The 22826-nt window shown below is 41.0% G+C and overlaps 1 protein-coding gene across 1 annotated transcript; it reads right to left on the bottom strand.

The window, feature by feature from the left end:
• Nucleotides 1–3620: 3620 nt before the first annotated feature.
• Nucleotides 3621–17462, bottom strand: LOC142210009 (uroplakin-2-like). Its single transcript, XM_075279040.1, has 6 exons — nucleotides 17421–17462; nucleotides 13572–13734; nucleotides 11379–11537; nucleotides 8949–9114; nucleotides 5558–5631; nucleotides 3621–3760 (listed from the first exon to the last, which is right to left on the bottom strand). Exons 1-6 carry the CDS (start codon nucleotides 17460–17462, stop codon nucleotides 3621–3623), a joined length of 744 nt encoding a protein of 247 aa, XP_075135141.1.
• Between the last annotated feature and the right edge of the window lie 5364 nt (nucleotides 17463–22826).

Genomic DNA, 22826 nt, shown 5'->3' with positions numbered 1-22826 from the left:
CAAGTAGTGAAATATTCGAAAATTTGATTCAAGTAGTCCTCAATATTCGACTATTCGATTGAATATTATATATAGTTATGGGGAAAAAATGCTCATTTCAGGGAAATCAAAATTCGACCAATTGGAGTCACCAAGTCCACAATGACACCTCAGGAAATGATGCCAACACCTCTGGAATGCAACTGAGACAGTAGGGGAAGTCCCAATATTACGCCACTATCACAGCCTATCAACTAGACACTCCAAACTCAATAGAACCTCTAGTATGGAAAGCGGAAAAATACTTGGAAACCTTCTTTCCTCTACATTAGTATGGACAGAAAGACAAATTTTAAGCTAAAGAAACATTAGCAAGCACCCATTTAAATCACGTTGCCCATGACAACCACAGATGGCATAGGCATAAGTGTGCGTGATGTGGTGAGACCTCCAAAATTACTTTTGTGGCCCTTGAGGTGAGTCCTTCCAAATTAAGTTAGAGGCCCTTAAGCTGAGCCATACAAAAAATTACTTTTCAGGCCCTTGGGGTGAGCCCTCCCCAACTTAGCTTCAGGCCCTTGGGGTGAGGTGAGCCTTGTAGCAGCAAAGATTGAGTCCCTTGAGGTGAGTTGAGCCTTGTACGGGTGCATTCACACTACTGATACGCTGCCTGATTCTGAACGTTAAAACATGTTCAAAATCAGCGCCTATTAAGCAGATCCCATTCATTTCAATGGGAGCCAGCATACGAGCGCTCCCCATTTAAATGAATGGGCTGCTTTTTTTCACTACGAGCGCTCCCATTGAGGTGAATGGGAAGTGCTCGCGTGTACGGCTCGGAATGAGCTGAGCTAACCTACCAGCGTTTACTGCATGGTTTTCGACCGAGTACAAGTATTTCGAATACCGTAATATTTGATCGAGTACTACTCGCTCATCTCTAGTCAGTAGTGTTAAAGGGATCCTATCATTTAAACTGAATTTTTTCTGCTTATCACGTAGGAATAGCCTTAAGAAAGGCTATTCGTCTTCTACCTTTAGAGGTCTTCTCCGCGCTGTTTCCCAGTTTTCGCCGGTATGCAAAGGAGTTCTCTCGCAGCACTGGAAGCGGGCCCCAGCACTCAAACAGCGCTGGGTCATCCCCAATGCTGCGAGAGAACTCTCTAGCGCCGCCTCCATCTTCTTAAGAAACGGGTCGTCTTCGCGTCTTCTTCTGGGGGTTGGCTTCTAACTTCTATGTCTAGGGCAAAGGCCACAAGATGGCCACAAGAAAATGGCTGCTTATACAATGACCCCTTAATAAAGGCACGTATGCTGAAACGCACGTCGGGGTGGGCCTTCTGCTGGCTGTAGGTACAGTGTCTGGATGCACCATGGGTATGTAATGCTATATACTTACACTTGTATTACCTTTCTCTCTCCCTGGACGTGCAGCTGCTCTTAGGATGCGACACTGGGTCACTCTTTCTGGCTTACATGCTACCATTATTATTATGGGATAACATTATTTACACACACACAGATTCTTGATCTAATTGCTTGTACACTTTTATAATACTTTTTTGACGTAGATCTACTTATTGACATTGATGTGTGTATGTTCTCATCCCTATACCCCTGGTGTTGCACTGTGATTGTACAGCTGTACCTTCCTCCTTGGCCCTTATTTATTCTCATGTGTTGTGTCCCCCCTTTTTATTATGTTTCAATAAAGTACAGTATTTTATACATTTTCCTTCTTCTGTGCTTCGCCTTTCTTTTTTGTTTCTATTTAGTTGGTTTGAAGTACTTTATCCACTTATAGAGATGTGCCTTTTAGCATTAATAAGGGCTAGTTCACACGGGGACATGGAGGCTGATTTTGACAGCTGATTTTGTTTCAAAATCAGCCTCCATAAAATGTAGCCCTATGTGAATCGCTCGCTTTTTTTTTTCTGCTAGCTTGCTAGCAGAAAAAGAAGCGACATGACCTTTCTTCAGGCGTTTAACGCCTGAAAAAATGAATTGGAGTCTATGGGGCGCTGAAATAAAAACGCTAGCGGTTTTTGATTGTTTTTGCCAAAACAGCTGCAAAAATAAGCAGTGACCGAAACCACTAGCGTTTTTTTATCATGTACTTTTTTGTAGTGCAAAAAAAAAAAAAAAAAAACAAAAAACAGCGACCGTAAAAGCGTCAAAAACAACGTCCAATGCAAAAAAAACAGTGTCCAAAAAAAGCGACGCTGAAAAATCAGTGCCAAAATCAGCTAGTCTTTTTTTCACTTGTGAACTAAGCTGGTCTTCCAGTTTCTAAATATTTACTGCTTGTGCTGTTTTTCCATGTATGTTTAATTTATCCCCAGCAACAGATACTAGGTTTATGCCGGTGTAGGGGATGAAACGCTCACCTCCTAAAGGCTGTGTCATCACCAACAGGATATTTGCTGGTACTCTGCTTCTGGGGGAGGGGCTACTAGCTGATTTCCAAGGTATCTGCAAGCCACCCTTTGAGCAGGTAAGTGCTCCTTCCTCATCTACTGCAAAGTCTCCTCACCTTTTTCCCCTCTACCCAGCATGAAAACAGATCTTAAATATTATGCCCCTTCCTTGGCATGGGCAGCCTGGATATAGTGGGTGGCACCATTGGGAGAGCAACACACAACTTCACCCATGATACAACACCGTTGTGTCTTTGGAGACCCATTGTGCGATACGGTCTGAATAGTGTCAGAAGGCAATGACCTGAACCAGCTCAAGTAACTCAAAGATCTTATTACACAGTACAATATACAGTATAATACATCTCAAGTAACAATGGGTAATGTCTGTCAAATAAACCAAGCCATGTCAAACTGTGTTAAGGCCATGCCTCAGTCAATTCACATGTGCAGTGTGAACAGTGACTGGGTCTCTCCCCTAATCATCTATGTAACCATTCCTTGGACTAATGGAAGAACAGCTTAAATAGCACCTTACAGGGCTATGCACAGAAATTCAGCACTGTATTTTCCTGAAAGTTGCTGAATAGTGCAGAATAGTGAAGGAGTTTAACCAAATCGAATCCACATCTACTGTCAATGGCAGTGGCAATTCTATGGCAGTTAACCTGCATCAATCTGAGTGTTCCTTGGGTAACATTGTTTATCTTGAGTTCTACAAGACTGGATTCACACATAGTATCTGGTGCAGTTTCACATGTGAACATTTGACCTGCTAGTTGGGTGATGTAAATTAACCCCAAAACTTTAAAAATAAATTTGGGATTTATCCTCTATATATACACTGGACAAAAAAATACTGAGTAACCGCAATTAAAGTTTGGTTTCCTAGAGACGGTGCAAACTGGTATTTTCCCACACTTTGAGCTGTTCTTCAAAATGCAAACTCAATACAATACAACAGTACAGGATATAAGACTAATGTAGTGTGCTGGAGGATTAGAATATTTTATTAAAACAGGTGACACAGAGGACAATGGTCAGAAGAGAATGGAAAGGGTTCTTCCCCAGGCTTCAAAAAGGGGAGAAAATTATTTCTAGCAAGTCTTACTGTTTTTCAATCGGTTAAAAAGCAATTACATACAAGATATATAACATCATAACAGGTTTTCTACATATTTAGTGCAGACTAGTGAACTCCTGTGACCAAAATACCAAGAGAGACTATTTTTGTATTCCATAAGTAACAGCAATGCCGATGAGTAGCAAGAAAATGGAGATACTGAGCAACACCGTGATGACCACCATTCCTCCGGAACGTCCTTGAAAGTAGGCAAGCATCTCTCTCGGGTTTGGAGGTAGATCTAGAGAACAAGCAGAAACACATCTGTCAACCAACAATGAACTTGGCAATAAGAAGTACAAACAACAAATTCATAGTTAAAGGGGTTGGCCACTTTCAGACCAATATTAAGAGACAAATGTTATTGTTTGTACAATAAAAAGATATATAATTTTCCAATATACTTTATCAATTCCTCACGGTTTTCTAGATCTCTGCTTGTTGTCATTCATTCTGTTACTTCTAGCAGATAAACGTCTGACCATGGTCATGTGATTTACGGTCCATGGTCATGTGATGAGCACACAGGTGCACAGATAATTACCAGGCAGCTGTCTTATTACTGTGCTGTGACTATAAAGAGCAGCACCTGTGTGCTCATCACATGACCATGGACCGTAAATCACATGACCATGGACCGTAAATCACATGACCATGGTCAGACTTTTATCCACTAGAAGTAACAGAATGAATGACAGCAAGCAGAGATCTAGAAAACTGTGAGGAATTGGTACAGAAAGTATATTGGAAAATTGTAGAACTTTTTATTATACAAACCATAACATCAGTGGCGTAACTAGGAATGGCGGGGCCCCGTGGCAAATTTTTGACATGCGCCCCCCCCCTTCCTGACCGACACCAAAGACCTTGACCGACCAACACCCCCCTCCCCCCGCCGCATTCCTGCATGCTCTATTATGCCCTATATGCCCAGAGTATAATAATTGGAGACCCTGAAAGTAACCTCTTTTTAATGCCAATAGGTTTCCGTTTGGGGGGTTCCCAAGCAGACTCCACGAATGGAAACCTGAGCAGATGTGAACCGGGCCTAAGTATCACATTATAAAATACAATTCTAGTATGTATAATGGTAGACATGTATAAAAGCAAAAACAGATAGACAAATAGACATTGATATGCGGTATATACTGTACTTGCACATATATTCACACAGTCATATACAACATATACACACCTATCTACACACATACAGGACTCACACAGTATGTAAGACGCAATGTAAACACACACGTTTATACATATTTTACCTCAAAATATACTTACATGTGGCTGAATGGCTGGGTGCCCAGGACATGGAGGAAACTTCTGTGCAGCTGTCTGGCAGTGAAGAGAGCAGCTACATCGACTTCTCCTCTCACACTCAGATGCTGAGGAGGGGGAGGGGTGGCACAGGAAGGTGCTGTGTGCAGGAAACTTTACAAGAAGCGATCGGCAGCCCCAGCGTCTGTAGATCATTTCTCTGCTGCCGATCTTCTCCTTATGGTAGGTAAAGTATGGGGCCCCTGAAGGTGCGGGGACCTTGGGAAATTGCCCAGTTTGCCCCCCCCCCCCAAACGTCGGCCCTGGGGCCTGTTACCGGCTGAAGTATCTCCAGTCGGTAACGGCCTATTAAGGAAAAAAATCACGCAGGGGTAGTGGCTGTCACCTGGCCCCCTAATGGCCCGGGCCCTGTGGCAGCTGCTATCCCTGCTACCACGGTCGTTACTCCACTGCATAACATTTGTCTCTCAATATTGGTCTGAAAGTGCACAACCCCTTTAACTTCTAGGGAGTCCAAAAATATTGGGATACTGAATGAGGGCATGGACAAAGTAAATGGTTTAGGATTATGCATTTGTGGCCAATAATAGAATAGACACACATCTCTACTATGGTGTCCTTCATAGTCCATAAGGCAGAATATGTATATGATGGACAGGCTTCAGAAACACCACCATATAACACATACTTCAATTCTCAAAACTTCCTTGTCAAATTTCCCTATCAAAGCTTGGTATACAGCAGAGCATTCACTCACCTCTGGTCTTGAAGGCCTGTGACCAGTTTGTGTAAGCATACTGTTTATCAGCGTTATACAATACAAAACGTATCCTAAAAGAAAAAAAAAATAAAATAAAACACAAAACGCATCAATATCTTCAAGTCCAGACAGAGCAAACAGGAGATGGCTGCTGAGAGTGTATGGGCCATATGCGGCATGCTAATTAGACGCGGAATCTATAATAAGCGGGGAGTAGGGTGTAAAGTATCAGCATGAAGATCAATACACATGCCGGAGAATCAAACTCCAAATTAGAACTAGGGAAATCAATGAGGAAGATTTTTATTTTTAGGCGTTAGTTAAGAAACTGATCAAAAGGTGACAAGACCAAACCTGGTCATCAGATGCCACAGAACATAACTAGCAGATAACACAAATTGGCTTAATACAAACTTTTAAATGGTATTGTAAGGTTACTGCAAAATTTCGTCTGAGGGGATTGCCCTGCTGACGTCAACACAAACGTCAGCAGATCACAAAGAGTGAATGTTAAAGAGGATTCACCACTAACTTTGTAAATATTATAACAAAATGATTGGAAAAAAAAAACCTTTAAAGGGTTGTGCGCTTAACTGGCTATGTGATAGTTACGCAAGTGCGCGGCCGGTAACTGTTTGTTTCTTTTATTTCTAAGGCTAGATTCACACCTGCGCTTGGTCTCTGTCTGGGGATCCCATTCCTCATTCCACTTTAAAATGCATAGAGAAAAGTTCCGCAAGCAGCGATTTTCTCTGTGCATTTTCTGCCCAATTCGTGCACCATCCCACGGTACAGTGGTTTATGAAGTGCACCAGCCTACAGAAGTGAGTGGAGATACTCAAGAGGGGCACCTGAAACAAATAGGCCAAAGACATAATCAGCACCTGAGAAACTGACAGACCTGATAGTAGGTGTGCAATGACAGCTGGACACTACAGAGACTGGTGAAGACCACTGGAACTGGCCAGAAGGAGACACCAAGTCCCTATGTTTATTCACAGTTTTACTTGAGAGATTGTGAGCCAAACCCAGGAGACTAAAAAAAAAAAAAAAAAAAAATAGAATACGATTTACACTTGTTCTGTGTTCTTAGGCCTGGTTCACATCTGCATTCAGTATTCTCCTTGGGGGCCACCCAAACTCATTAAGAAGCGGTGCGCAATGAAACCACACTGACCGCATAGACTATAATGGGGTCCATGTGTTTTCCGCACAGTGTCCACATGAATCATGCAGAGAAAAGTACTTCTTGCAGTATACCGAACGCAGATGTTGAACACGGCCTTAGTCTGCTCCTGGTTTTCACTTACAAAAACTGAGGCAAAATACTGACCAAAATATTGATGTGTGCAGAGAGTCTTACCAAACCAGTTGCTTGTAAGATTATAACCACCACCCAAATCTGAGTTAATCTACTGTTACAATTAATTGGCCAAGATACTGTGCTAGGCTTAAGTCCAAGATATAACCCCCTTCAAAGGCCAATAATCCTGGTAAGTGCAGATTTCCTTAAAAATAGATTATATATATATATATATATATATATATATAAAAACTTGATAGTCTTCAGTAGTTGATACCTTTTTAATGGCTAACTCATAATGATGACAGATTACGACGTTTCGGAACCTCTCGAGTCCTTTATCAAGTAAATTTAAAACATTTTTGAAGGATGCATATTTATATACAGAGAGGGCACATAGGGTGTTAGAATCCCAGGAGGAGGGGGAGGGGGGTTGTTAGTAATTGGTAGAGACAATGTAAACACTTAGAGGTCCTTATCAATTCACAGGTTTCTGTAAAGTGACATAAAACCATGTGACTAATTTAACCCCCTCTCCAGTGTTTGGAGCAGGGTCATAAATTTACACTAATGAATGCGTCGTTCTCTCTTTGATCTGAAATTCCCTCCCAAAACTAAAACTTTCATGTGATCAGTCATATTATGATCCTCATTGCAGAAATGTTTTGATACGGGAAGGTCCATTCTTCATTCTTTAATTGTATAGCGATGTGAATTCATCCGCATTCTAAGCTGCTGTCCGGTCTCTCCAACATACAGATCATCAGTGGAACATTTGATGCATATTATTAAATACACTACATTGGGTGTGCTGCAGGTGAACGTACCTCAGATTTGATATGCGCTGTTAGAGTTTGGTATCTCTATCCTGTCAGTGGTCAGTATGTGCGGACAGGTTTTGCACCTAACCTGTCTGCATGGAAATGTTCCTGTGTTAGTTGGAGGTGACAGTGAGCTGCTGACAACCATATTCCTGAGGTTTGGTGGCTGTCTGTAGCACAGTAGAGGGGGATCTGGAAATATGGATTTTAGACGGTTGTCTTTTTGTAGTAGTGGATGTAGTTTGCGTGTGATACCTCTTAGCGTCTCCAGGTGTGACAACCAGGGGCACCCAATTGTTTTCCTTTTTGGTATTGTATCTTAATAAATCCGAACTTGGTATTCTGGTGGCCCTGGTGATTTGGTTAACAATTGTTCTTGGATTGTAACCCTGCCTCAAGAATGTGTTTCTGAGGCCTCCAAGGTGTCCATGCAGACAGGTTAGGTGCAAAACCTGTCCACACATACTTACCACTGACAGGATAGAGATACCAAACTAACAGAGAATATAAAATCTCAGGTATGTTCACCTGCAGCACACCCAATGTAGTGTATTTAATAACATGCATCAAATGTTCCACTGATAATCTGTATGTTGGAGAGACCGGACAGCAGCTTAGAATGCGGATGAGCTCACATCGCCATACAATTAAAGAACTAAGAATGGACCTTCCCGTATCAAAACATTTCTGCAATGAGGATCATAATATGACTGATCACATGAAAGTTTTAGTTTTGGGAGGGAATTTCAGGTCAAAGAGAGAACGACGCATTCATGAGTGTAAACTTATGACCCTGCTCCAAACACTGGAGAGGGGGTTAAATTTGTCACATGGTTTTATGTCACGTTACAGAAACTTGTGAACTGATAAGGACCTGTAATTGTTTACATTGTCTCTACCAATTACTAACAACCCCCCCTCCCCCTCCTCCTGGGATTCTAACACCCTATGTGCCCTCTCTGTATATAAATATGCATCCTTCAGAAATGTTTTAAATTTACTTGATAAAGGACCCGAGAGGTTCCGAAACGTCGTAATCTGTCATTATGAGTTAGCCATTAAAAAGGTATCAACTTTTTTTTTTTTTTATATTTCCAACGCACTGGCTAACACGGTACAGGAACGAACATTTTCCTTATACTTAATAGATAGTCAGTTTTGATGTAACAGTACAGGCATAACTGCAGTTGGCTTAAAGAACTAATCCTGCTAGAAACTCTGAAAGTTGTACTACTCATGAGAACAGTTATTATAGCTCACTTACATGTAAGTAGTCCCAGGAAGAATTTTAATAACTTGGTCGCCTTTCAGATTACTTATATCTGGTCCCACTTGAAACACATATTGTTCTGCAGGTGAAGGATCTGCAAACATTGTTCTGCACTGTGGCATATTGAATCTGTCCGGAACAACGTACGTTTCATTGATTCCTGGGTTAGAGAGTAAAAAAGTTCACTTTAGCAGATCAGAGACCAGGCATTACACGCAGAATCATTTGTTCGATTTAGGTACATACTTGGGTTTGAATGAGACCCGAGTATACCAGGTAATATTTCTTTAAAAACAGCAACTTATTCTAGGTTTAGGACCATGGATAGCCACATAGTAGTCACCAATTCCACTAGTAGATGGAGTGACAACTTCAAAATGTCTCCCAAACTTTACAGTAAAATAGTGGCATTTAGGGGCCTTAAATACATTGTGACCAGAAAATATAAAGATTTAAAAAATACATGCATATCATATATCTATGATAATATACAAAAACAAAAATTCCTTTGGGATCTGAGGAAGCCTGTGCGAGGAAACCTATGAACTTTATGTGCATAGCGCTGTAGGAAGAACCATGGTGTGTTGCCACTGTGGTTTATCCCACAGCACACCACATGGGGCCTTAGCCTAAAAAGCATACACAAAGTACCATACAAGTTAAGTTAATGAAGACCCAAAGGGATTCAGTGCTATAAATAAACAAGATGACAAACAAGCATAATAGTTTAAAAAAAAACAAAACAAACGCCTGCCACGACCATCGCAGTCGCGGCTTTCCCCTCCTATGTTGGCTCAAATGAATGAGCCGACAGAGGAGGGTGCTGCCGCTAGGCGGAAGCCGCGGTCCAGCGCACCGTGGTTTTTGCCTGAAGAAAGGACATGTCGCTTCTTTTCTCTGCTAGCGGCAGCCCGCCGCTAGCGGAAAAAAAGAAGCCCGGCGGTCTGCATAGACCACCATTGTAAAAAGGTGGATTTTGAAGCGAAATCCGCTGTCAAAATGCGCCCCTTTGTTCACATGTGAACGAGCCCTAAAACTTACCTGTGGAATTGTTTGAATAGTGGGCCCACTTTTGTTACCTATGGTTGTGATGTAGTGTATGGGGAGACTTAAACATACACCAGAGTAAATTCCACCACACCGTTTGAGATGATGTTGATAAAGGTGGACCGCACTGCATGAGGATATTGATTCCTTGATATTTATTTGTTGTTTCCCGATCATATCTACTGGAGGGGTCACATAGTATTGTCAGTGTGGCTGATGTTGGGACAAGTTTTTAAAGATCCCAATAAAAGTTACATTTTAATTGTTTGTTTTGGGGACACCTCCCTTTCCCTACTAGTGCATTATAGACGCAAGACACTTTCTTTAGCATACCTCAGACAGAACACAAAAGCCAGCATGCTGAAACAAAACAATGTAAAATTTACACGTGTCACAATTTTATCTTCACCGTAGGAGTTTCTGAATCTTTTAGAAGATTCCCTAGGCATTCCAAATAGAGAAAATAAAACAAGACCAGACACCAAAAAGGCTTTCATAGTAATCACTTGATTCCTCTTTTACACAAAGGAGAGAAGAAAAAAAAAATAAAAATATATATATATATATATATAAGTATGCAAATCTATTCTCCAGGATGGAATTAGGAGAACAGTGCACTCTGTACACCACCCTATAGAGGGCAGCATCCTGTTCTCCTAATTCCATCCTGGAGAATAGATTTGCATATTCTTTTACCCAGAATCCCTAGCGGAGCAGGAATGACTTGTAAGTCTCCGTGATGTGTACGATTGTCCCCTGACCCTATATTTTTAAAGAAAAGCCAAAGCGCTATCACAGACGTCACAAACTTGCGATAGAATCCCTGCTGCCTTGCGGCATGTGGAGGGGCTTCATAGCACAATATACAGAGATCCCAAGTTTTTTTGTTTTTTTTTTTTAAACAAACATTTTAAGAAAAAAAACACTGTTTACTTTTGAAAGGTTAAAGTTTGCTTGCATATCTATAGGCTAGAACAGGTTTTTTAAAATTAAAATATTAGCACGAACCATCTGACAGACAAGTCTAAAATGCACCAATGACGTACATACATTGTTATAAACAGATAGGGACCGGATAGTTTACGACCCTTTTGGGTGTTTGGGGATGAGCACCTGTATAGCAACCACTAAGTGTCCCCTACTCCACAATGCTCCTTGTACTTTGATGAGAAAAGTGAATTACAAATATTGGTATTTTTGAAGTACATTTATTTATCCAATCCAAAAAAGGGAACAAAGAGGGCGGAGAAACATGGCCCAGGTAGGTAAGTAATTAAGATTATACAGAACCATCATATGGCAGTGTGCAATATCTGTAACAGGACTCGGATAGCCAACAAGTTATATATTGGCACTATAAAGTAATTCACGACTTACCCATGATCTGGACCTGCACTTCTATCAGTGAAGTACTCCTTGGGGCTACTGATGTATCTAATGCCTGCAGCATCCATGCCTCATACATGCAATAAGGTGGCTTCAACCAGATGACCGATGATAGAATTCGATCTTTGGAAAAAAGTGAAATTTCATAGTCTGCAAAAACATAAAATGATTAATACAAAACAGCTGGGCTGGAGGCTTTTAATGCTGAGAAGTCATTACAGAAAGCAGAAGGAGAAAAAATAAAAGAGGCGTTTAGGGTATGAAAAAAAAGGCAAGACCAAGTATACATCCCTGCATGTTACTCATGGCGACTCACTGTAGCAGCACAGCAAATGGTATTTTATTTCTGGACCACCCATTGTGTATATACATCTGGAAGGTGGCTGCCTTGTTCTACGATTGTGCAGCTGCTGAAACAGGGAGCCAACTGTAACCTCAGCCAGAGATCACAGAGAGAAGGCAGGGAAGGTTTATAATTAATTATTATTTCAATCGCTGTGTATGCAGCGCTCACTTCCCACATTATAATCCGGACCACAATGCGCCTTCTGCGGCTAGCTGCAACTGTCGTCGCTCCTGACAGTGGCGGCTTTCCGCTCCGCATTAGGCCCAAATGAATGGGCCTAGTCAGGAGTGTGGTGTCGCGAGGCGGCCGTTCGAGGCTGAATCGGCCACAGAATCCACCTGAAGAAAGGGCAGCTCGCTTCTTTTTTTTTTTTCAGTTTGTTCCCGCTCGTGGAAAAAGGTAATGACTGGCTCCCATTGATTTCCATGGGAGGTGGTTTTTTGAGAAGGATTTTGACGAGTGTCAAAATCTTAACCATTTTACAAAATCAGCACCAAAAACTCCATGTACACAAACCCTAAGAGTCCATTCACACAGAGAAAAATGAAGCTAACTTCAATGGGTTCCATTTTCTGCAAGCGGGCGGATTTTGGCACAGAGAGTGACACGAACACAGGAAAAACACACTGCATTTTTTTACAGCATGCTCATTGCATTTTTGTTGTAATCAATGAGGAAAACACTCGCGTTTCTATAGATTGATATGTGTTTTCCAAAATGGGCAAATACGGTTAGTCAGAATGTCATTCACTTTGCTGGTACTGTAAAACGCAATATTACTTTCTGCTACCTTTCTGCAAAGAATGGTGTACAGCACAATTAAAATGACAAAAAAAAACAAACACACTGCAGATAGTTTTTGGTACACTTTTGTAGTTTAACACATGAAACGCATTTAACATTTCACATGTAGAATCAAGGAACTACTCAAAAACACAAAAACACACACACCCCAAAGCTGAATGAAGTTTTGTTCATTGGAGTTTTGATGCAGTTTTAAGTGCACCATGTGCATACTCCCTTAATTTGTGCCACAAACAGTAAGAATAAGGCTCCACTAAGATAAGGTTTAATGGAGAGCGGTGTACCTGTACTGCCTTTTTTTTTTTTATGTAGATTGTGAGCCCCACACAGAGCTCACAATGTATATTTTTCCCTATCAGTATGTATTTTTTGGAATATGGGATGGAAATCCATGCAAACACGGGGAGAACATACAAATTCCTTGCTGGTTTTATGCCCTTGGCGGGATTTGAACACCAGGACTCCAGCGCTGCAAGGCTGCAGTGCTAACCACTGAGCCACCATGTGGCCCCTGTACTGCCTTTTTAACCCTCTCCTGCTTTTGGTACACAATGATACAAATTACTGGAGTGTGAATAAGGCGAGGGCTTTTCCCCTCTTCTTCAAAGCATTACTAACGTGCTTAAGATAACATTATAGATTAACAAACCTTACATGGTACACTGGCGCTCACTAAGGCCTGATTCACATCTGCGTTCAGTATTCCGTTTGGGGAGTCCGCTTGGAGACCCCCAAATGGAATACCAAATAGTAAAAAGTGGTGAACAATGAAACCACACAGACCCCATAGGCTTCAAGCAGCACTTTTCTCTCTGCATGATTCATGTGGACATCGCACAGAAAACACACGGACCCCATTATTATCCATGGGGTCCGTGTGGTTTCATTGTTCACAACTTTGTAATGTGCTTGGTATTCCATTCGGGGGTCCCCAAGAGGACTCCCCAAAGGGAATACCGAACACAGAAGTGAACCAAGCCTGAAACTCTGTAGAATACAACTCTAGATAGATAGATAAGAGTGAAGAACCTTACTGTCCAGAAGTAAAGGCGATGGTTCACTATCAGCACATCTGGCAGTGACAACAAATAAGATGTTGAGTAAACTCCTCCATAGTATGTGTCTCATCTCTCTAGAAGAACAATCCAGCTCTGCAGAGCTACCAGCAACTATGTGCCTAGGAGTCTTCTCACTTGTCTAAATTGCTAATTAATAACCTTGGTCATGTGGACACTCACTAATAAATGATGTGGTTACACCCACACTCAGAAGCTCACATAGTAGTGGGAATTAGGAGCAATGTACTAAGGCCAAGTTCATGCACTAGGACAGATATACTGCTGGCCATGGGGAGAGGCAGTAAAAGACAGTACTGCTCCATATATACACACTGCACAGCTCCATATATACACACCAACATATGAGTTTGTTTTTCCACAGTATAAATTTTTATAGATTATTAGAATATAATGTTTCAAACCTAGTAGTAGTAGTAGTAGTAGTAGTAGTAGTAGTATACATTTCCATAAGAAAAGGAAAACATTGGAATCATAAAAAAAATCTACTATTAGGCTAAGGCCCCACGGGCCGTAATCGCCGCGTTAAAGCGCTGCGAAAAGAACCGCTGCGTGAACGCATTGCGGTTCTTTCCGCAGCGCTTTTAAGAGAAAAATCACAGAGTTTTCCTCTGCGGACTTTCTCTTAGCATTATATCTACGGGAAAGCTGCCAGCATTTCCGTAGATATAATTGATATGCTGCGATTTGCAAAGCCACAATGGTCTTTTTTTTTTTTACCCAATCTATCTTATCCACTTTTGACATCAGTGAAATTGATACATTGGTATTCACTGTCAGTTAAAAAACTGATTTGTGTATGAAAAAAAGGACATGTAATGGATGTTGAAAAAACACGTTACTTATCCGTGGTCTTAGGGAGTCTTCACACGGAGTAAACGCTCGCTCATTTTGGCAAAATACACATGTAAAAAATACACATGTAAAAATCAGACTCCCATTGACTTCAATGACATTTTTTACACGTGTATTTTGACAAAATCAGCTCGCGTTTACATCATGTGAAGGCAGCCTTAAGGGGGCATTCACACTACGTAACGCCAGCGTGTATCACAGCCGTACACGCCGGCGTTACAGCAGGGCTGCAGAACACTTCCCATTCATTTCTATGGGAGCCAGCATGCGAGCGCTCCCCATAGAAATGAATGGGCTGCTTCTTTCACTGTGAGCAGTCCCATTGAAGTGAATGGGAAGTGTTCTGCAGCCCTGCTGTAACGCCGGCGTGTACGGCTGTGATACACGCTGGCGTTACGTAGTGTGAATGCCCCCTTAGACTTGCAAGAATCCATGCACATACTGTTCATCAGAGGGCAATGTTTCAATCCAAGGTAATACCTATGTAGTTTGGTCAGTGACTGAGGCCCCACATCAGGGAAACAGCTTTTTTGTTGCACATTTTGCTGCATTTTTTCTAGCCAAACCAAGGAATGGCTACAGAAGGAATGGGAAATATCTAGGAAGAATTATACTTCTCCTTTCTGCTCAATCCATTCCAGGCTTTTGCAACAAAATCTGTTATACAAAAGCTGTGTTCCCACAACGTAGGGCATTAAACTAAAAAAAAATATTTTATTGCCCCCAAGAGGACTTCAACCTTGCATCACTTGATCTCTGGTACCATATATTAAAATTCTTCTGTATTGTACTATATAGTATGAGATTATCTATGTGTATTAGGCCTGCTATAGACCCATTCTGTAATGTTACTGTGTTGAGAGGGTTAATCATCAGAACAAAGTGTAAGATTGTTTTGGTCTCCTTTGCACACTGGGATAACACATAGTGATTTTACAGTACAGATAATATCTAGTTATTTCACAGTACCAGGATAATGCACACATTGATGTCACAGAACAGAAGTAATGCACGTAGTAATGTCACAATACTGGGATAATATGTCAGTGATGTTACAGTATAGGATAAAGTGCACCATAATACTCCAGTTAAAAAATACTACACACAGTGATGTCACAGTACAGAGATAATGTATACAGTAATGTTGCACTACAGGGATAAGATATATATATATATATATATATATATATATATATATATATATATGTGTGTGTGTGTGTGTGTGTGTGTGTGTGTCACACTACATGGATAACGCATGCAATGACATCATAATATAGGAATAATCCCCACACAAACAGATCACTGTGTATTCTCTGACATCACAGCATTTAAAGATTCATATAAATCTGAATTCTGTGCCTTGTCAGCTTAGAAGCGCTATATAGCATTCACAATCTTAGAGGACATGAAAGGACTTCTTTAATGCTCCCACAACTTAGATTTAGAGGACATTTTTTTTTCTTTTAGACATCTCCAAATTCCATTTTTCCAGTGCCCACAACCACAGAAGGGTGTTCTATACAATACCATTACAAAAAATGGAACGTGTGTGCTAAATCAACATGCATAGATCCATAAATGTCCCCATAATTCTCACTCATAGGTGACCCACAGGTAGACAACAAAAAAGGCTGGCTGGCAATTCTGTGGTTATCTGTGGATTGTCACCCAAATGTCAACCAACAGCTGACCTCATATATTTCAAACCACAGTTACCTCTAGAATTATCAGTCACAATTTTTCTATAATTGTTTGTCAAATTTCCCACTATATCTTCTGATCTCAGTCACCTCTATAACTGCCAGCCACAGTTCACAAAGTATTTGCCAGTCACAGTCCCTTATAATAACCAGCCAATGTCCCTATTATTATAGCCAGTCAGACTCCATTATAATCAGCCAACAAAGTCTCAGTTATAATAGTCCCCACTATAATACCTGCAAAATCAAAGCGGTAAGGGAAAGGGTGGGTGTCCAGGAATAAAAATTCTAAGAAGCCCCCCTACACTATTTTACATAACCATCCAATGCAGACGCAACCCATAACCCTATTCCCCCATGGCATTAACCCAAACTGGCCCCTTCTTCCCTTGATCCCCATTCCTTCAGTCATAAACTGATGTGCTGTAAACTGCTGGGTCCAAAAGACTTCAAGTAGAAAATATAAAAAGACCAGCGTCAGTAAAATAAGACAAAAAACTACTACATGATGACAAACCATGACTTTATTGGAGATGAGGGCCAGATAGAAATTCACTAAATGTACCTCCATGAGATTTGTCATTGAAAAATTCAACTCATCCTCCTGTATCCGCAAGTCTCTGACCGCCTTTGAGATGTCCCTACTCTCCAAAACAAGGATGCTTAGGAAGACATCGGTCCTCTTACATCACCATGTAGCCCCGCCCCAAACCTTCAAACCGGCATATCTCTCTAGTTGGGAGCTCGACCTACATGTCTCCTTGTCCAACGAAGATGTCCAAGGAATCCTCCGCTTCTCCCATGGCTCTTCAGTCTGTATCCGTTTGCAGGAAAACCATTTCAAGTTGCTATCCCACTGGTACCGCACACCAGATTGGTTGTTCCATAAAAAGTTATCAGTTTACGACACTTGCTGGCGCTGCAAATCTGAGTCCGGAAAGTACCTCCACATTTGGAGGAATAGTCTTTTCAGCATAATCCCACTACCAAATTATCGCCTGAAAATGTGTCAGGTAATAGACTTTCTACCACAAGCCAGAGTTTTCCACCACCAAGGAGTAGTTTTTGTGCTCCTACAACAAACTCTGACCCTACCCAGCAATAATAATGCTCTTTCAATCCCATCCTGTGTGCCTGAGAGGAAGATATCTAATCGAATATTCATACGATGCACATAATTATGGAACAAGCCCCTATGACCTTCTTCAGCTGCCTGTGTCTAATCACCCCACCCTCTTGGGACCTCACATACCGGGATACACTCTTGTTCAGAAGCCTCCATTCCACTGCCCATAGAGTAATCTTTGACCAAACCAAGCATAAATTTTAGAAAAACTAAACAAATCACTCAACATGACCGGCAATAACAGCAACCAAGTTAGGGCCCAAATACTATGTGAATGAACAACAGTCTTGGTAAATCCCAATTGGCATACTCCAGGCTGAACTTCTAAGTGACCATTGGCCTGAAAGAAATGCAGATAACGGGACTGGAAGAACAGTAATGGTTCAGATCAGTGGTGTAACTAAAGTTTTGTGGGCCCGATGCAATCTTTTGTCCGGGGCCCCCTACCTACAGCGAATTATTGATAGTCATGGTTATGGGTGCTGAGGAGTTGAATCAACCTTAGTGTGGTTAGGGTAATCTGTGGGTCTCCTTGGCTTATGGGCCAGATGGAAGCTGCTTTCTCAATACTGATGCCGGTGCTTATGGGCCCCCTAAGGCTCCTGGGCCCTGGTGTGACTGCACCCTCTGCACCCCCTCAGGTTACACCCCTGGTTCAGATTGTGGGCATAACTGAAGCACAATCCAGGTTCTTGTCTACCAATATCCACAGGGAGTTGGAGCACTCCTGTCCCTCCCTGCAGCCCGAGGGGTAGGCAAAATACCTGCCACTGAAAATGTGACAACGCATCATCTATAAGATTCTCACCCTGGGCAAGTAATAAGCACAAATCCAAATATTAAGCTGTAAGCAGCAGAGGAACAGGGGTCATAGATGATCTACTAACACTGGCAAACTGAAAGAGAGGTTGTCCATCAAAAAACACACCTTTATGAGCTGTAACGCTCTTAGGAAAGTCTGAATTAATACAGTATTTGGATATAGAATTTTTTTTAAAACCAGACAAGCCCTTTAATGACACTTCTTATCTGTTGAGTCGACTAACTATATATATATATATTTGGCACATGGATCATTATCACTCATCTGAGAATTCACATCTCATCTGAGATTAGCGAGGTGACAGCAAGTGCAAGCTCTACAGCTGTCAGAAAGCTCAAGATCTTGGCCAATAGTACGTGCCTTTATCAGAACATGCAGGTAATTGTAGTTCCACAGCAGCTGATGGAGAGGACACACGTACTCATTACAGGACAGAAGGACAGTGATTAGTTAAACCTTGCTAGCCTTGGTCATTTGAGCTGAAGCTTCCATGTGCCAGAAATGTCACACCAACGACTTCTATATTATACACGTTATGCAGCAGGCCCTCGGCTGATCAATGACAGTCAAGAGCAAAGATCATGAAAGCATATCCTGTATATTTAGTCTATTTCAGGCTCAGTTGATCTACACGGCTATAAATGCTGTGCCATAAATAAGCTCAGGACAGTGTGAAATGCTAGATTTCCTAATAAAGAAAGCAATAGGCCATAGCAACTAACAAGCAATCACATACCTACAGAAAAGAAATATGTCTCTGCAATTAGCTGTGCCTTACAGATTCCTCCTATACTTCAGGACGTCAGTACTCACCAGCCATTAGCTCATTGTTAAAAACAGAATTTATATTTGATATCCGGATTGCGTTTATTACCAAGTGCTCCCCAAAAAAAGCAGAAACAGGAAAGAATGATGGCAGAAATGACTACATGGACCTTCTAGTCTGCCCTGATATAATTTATACAGTATATAATCATATAATAAACATGTTTATTACAGGTATGTTTAAAGCTAAGGCCCCGTGTAGTGGGCAGCAGCCAGAAAGCGCTGCAGAAAAAACAGTGGCGAAAATGCATAACAGTTTTTGCCGCTGTGCTTTTTACAGAAAGTGCACAGAGTTGTCTTTTTTTATAGCTACGGGTAAAACTGCAGCATTTCCAGAGGTATAACTGACATACTGCAATTTACAAAAAAACTGTTTTTGAAATCGCAGCATGTCTGCTCCGGATATTTTTTGAAATTTGTGGATGGGATTAGCCACAATCCCATCTACTTTGCCAGCAGACGTCAAAGAGGAGCCGTACTCATAATAGGAAGTCTGGACAGGAAGACAGGTAAGTATGATGGGGTGGGTGGTGGGCTGAGTTAGTTGGGAAGGGCTAGTAGTGGGCAGGATAGCTAGGGCTAGGGAGACAGGGAGCGGGTTTGAGGGCGTAAGAGAGAAGGGGGAGGGAGTGAAAGGGAAGTAATTTGAGACAACCTACAACTGCCATGATGCATTGCATGGACTAAGACAACAGAAAGCTACACCATGTAAACAAATGCAGAAGATGCCTGGAGCCCCCAGAGAAAGCCAGAAATCACTCAAAACACTGCTAAAGGTATTTGGGTGCCCTTATTAACCCATTAATAGAACTAACAGACCTTTTTTAAAAAAAATATTAAACATTTTTGCTCAGAAAACCCCTTTAAAGCTATACTGTCTAAGCCCTTTAAACCTTTCCTGATACGTTCTATGCTTCAGATCCCCCACCATTTTTGTCTGTCTTAGCACCCCATCTATTTTATCTGTTTCTTCATAGCTGGACACAGTATTCATTATGCGGACTCCCCCACACTCTATACATTAGGATTACAATCTCTCTTATCCTACTGGTTATTCCTCTAGATAGGCAGCCAAGAATCCTATTTGCCTTCCCTGCTGCCTAGCTATACTGTCCTAGCTAATACATAGGTGCCAGTACAACAATGAGAGGGATCCTTCTCCATTATTAATGCATTATATTACATTTGGATACGTTGAACTGCAGTTATCATTAATGTTCATCCGGTAAAGCTGGATCTTTTTTCTTGTTACAAACCTCTCAAGGAGTATCAACCCTATACCACTCATAGCAAACAGGCAGACGTTACCTACCAAACCTTCTCCTATGTCCCCTAAAAAAATATTTAAAAGAATAGGACCCAGCAGAGACCCCTAAGATACAAGACTTGTGACTTGCCTATCCTCAAAATGTACACCAATGGCAACACTCTGAAATCTGTTTCTCAGCTATGTGGTTGGTTGGTCATATGAATAACTGTTAAACACATGAACCAACCACAAGATACTCAGAAAATTAACAAATGAAAGTCGTTCAATGTTAATAAAATGCTGAATACTGGAAATAATGGACATTGTTCATTTCAGATGAGCGATGGCAGTCTAGACTCTAATGTGGATGGCCAGCTTTATCTATTGGGCCATGTTTATCTAACACTTTTATGACATAGTCAAAGAAATCCATAAGATTAGTTTGACATGTAAAGTTATGCTGTTTTGGATCCAAAAACCGTTGTAGGTGGTCAAATAGCATTATTTTTACTACTACCAAGGTCAAGCATCTGGTCATCAGCTTCTTCTCTGCAACCCTTATGGATTGATACAACATTGGTCATTTTCCAATCTTCAGGAACATAACAGGTTAAGATGGACAAGTTGCACAAATCTGTTACAGGACCGGCAATCACAGATCAGAGATTTTTAAACTTACAAAAGAAGGTAAAATATCGGCTCACCAATATAAACTTGAATCCTAATAAGGTGCACGACCTTGGGTCCTCTGGACTTCAAAGAGGCAGGTTTCCAAGCTGAATGTCTTTAAAGTGATAAAGCAGGTCCGCAACTTATTCAGGTTCCATAAAATATAACTTTTAATTAGCCATTAAAACAAAAACACTCCATACATCCAGAACAGTGAAAAAAGTTAGAAAAAACACATTGTGAGCTAAAATAAACGCCGACGCGTTTCAAGGTATTACTACCTCTTAGTCATGGCTAGTTTCCACATATCATATGCTCCTTTATATGACCCCACAATCATTTGGACATCTGTTACAACTGCACTGCAGACAGTTAACTAATTAACTCCTAAATTCAGTATACCTCGTACCTCTTACTTCAAATTGTAGATAATAAACACGTAAAATGCTTTCTTCTACATACTCTTTTTCACATTCTCCCGATTCCTCTTTTATCCATTTTTCTTTTTTCCTACCTTGTTCTTTTATGTTTCCTCTTTCCATTTCCTTTATATTCCATCATAGCGCCATAGTACCATTCCATTCACAAAATGAAACTCCAACACGTGACCTATTTAGACCAATCAGCTATTATTTACAATTCTGCCGATCACGTGTGTATTTTCTACCAATCCTATCTTACACTATTGTGCCGGTATCATTATTTAAACCATCCGTGATTTGTTTCCTCTTAAAATGGACTTATAATATGTGATGTTGTCATACAAATAGACATGCTTTTCCCAAATCTCTCACATATATTTCCTCCAGTGAACTATGCCTGATGTTTTAATAAATGAAGCTCAAATCTGTCCTAATGTTGAGCCCTTTGGGAGCTCTACAATTAAATTTCAAAATGTAGTATGCTTCTCTCTTCAAAAGTTTTTCTTTATGATTACCTCCCCTCGTTGACTCCAGTTATATCTGAAGAAGAAGCTCAGAGGAAGCTTCGAAACGTCATATTCTGTCATCATTATGAGTTAGCCATTAAAAAAGGTATCACCTACTGAAGACTTGCAAAGTTTTTTTGTTTTTTATAGAGAAAAACTCTGTGAACTTTCTGTTCAAAGTGCTTCGGGAAGAACCGCGATGAGTTCCCGTGGGGCCTTAGCCTAAGGGTAGGTTCACCCAGAGGAATTTGGATTTGGGCGCAGATTATGGCACTGAAAACAATGGGAGGCAGAGATCACAGCAGGACACTGAAAAAATATGAGTCCTACCGCAGATTCCTCTTCATCTTTCAGTGTGTGAATTTACCCTTCGGGGGTTGAGAGGGTATTTAAGTTTTCAGTTTAAAAAGTATCTATTGCATAATGAAACACAATGAAATACAATTTTCCAGTATAGTTTCTGTATCAAATTCTCATAATTTTGAAGATCTCATTCATTCAATTCTAAGATTGTGATAAACTTATCGTACTTGTAATCCATCCTTCAGCTGTAGTCCCATACATGAACACAGCAGATTTCGATTCCCTGAAAAAGACTAATGAAGATGAAGCCCCATGTGGCAGAAACACCATGGCAGAAACCGCAAAGGGAATGGGATTCTGACTACTACATCCAACCATTCTGGCTAGTATTCGACACAATACACAGGGTATAGGGACTAAACTAAATTGAGTACACTGAATGGTTTCCCTATTAAAATAAAATATAACTTTTAATTCTTTCTTTATAAAAACATAGACCCCAGTAAAACAAATAGATTGAAAGAGGGGAGTTGTGGGATAACTACCTGAGCAGTAGTGTGGCAGTGGGCAGTAACCCTCTCAGTTTTCTCTTGCCCTCACTGTCCTTTTTGTCATCAACTCCTGCTCACTATAAGCTATTTCAATTTCAATGACATGCAGTCCACCCTTTCAACTATGAATGTGAATGTAAAGTGAGGAGAACCAGCGGGGGTTAATCATGCAAGATTAGTCCTC

This window comes from Leptodactylus fuscus, chromosome 6, assembly GCF_031893055.1.
Source record: "Leptodactylus fuscus isolate aLepFus1 chromosome 6, aLepFus1.hap2, whole genome shotgun sequence".
Classification (NCBI taxonomy): Eukaryota; Metazoa; Chordata; class Amphibia; order Anura; family Leptodactylidae; genus Leptodactylus; species Leptodactylus fuscus.
Note: the sequence above shows the minus strand (reverse complement) of the source record. Positions and strands in the feature narration are given on the sequence as shown.

What these genes read in the sequence shown, in the direction of transcription:
- LOC142210009 (XM_075279040.1), bottom strand. Translation starts at nt 17,462, where the DNA reads ATGGGCAGTGGAATGGAGGCTTCTGAACAAGAGTGTATCCCG. An exon ending in ATCGCCTTTACTTCTGGACA is followed by an intron (nt 11,538 to 13,571) that starts GTAAGGTTCTTC and finishes ATGTTTTTGCAG; the next exon opens with ACTATGAAATTTCACTTTTT. An exon ending in AGTGCAGGTCCAGATCATGG is followed by an intron (nt 9,115 to 11,378) that starts GTAAGTCGTGAA and finishes TCTCTAACCCAG; the next exon opens with GAATCAATGAAACGTACGTT.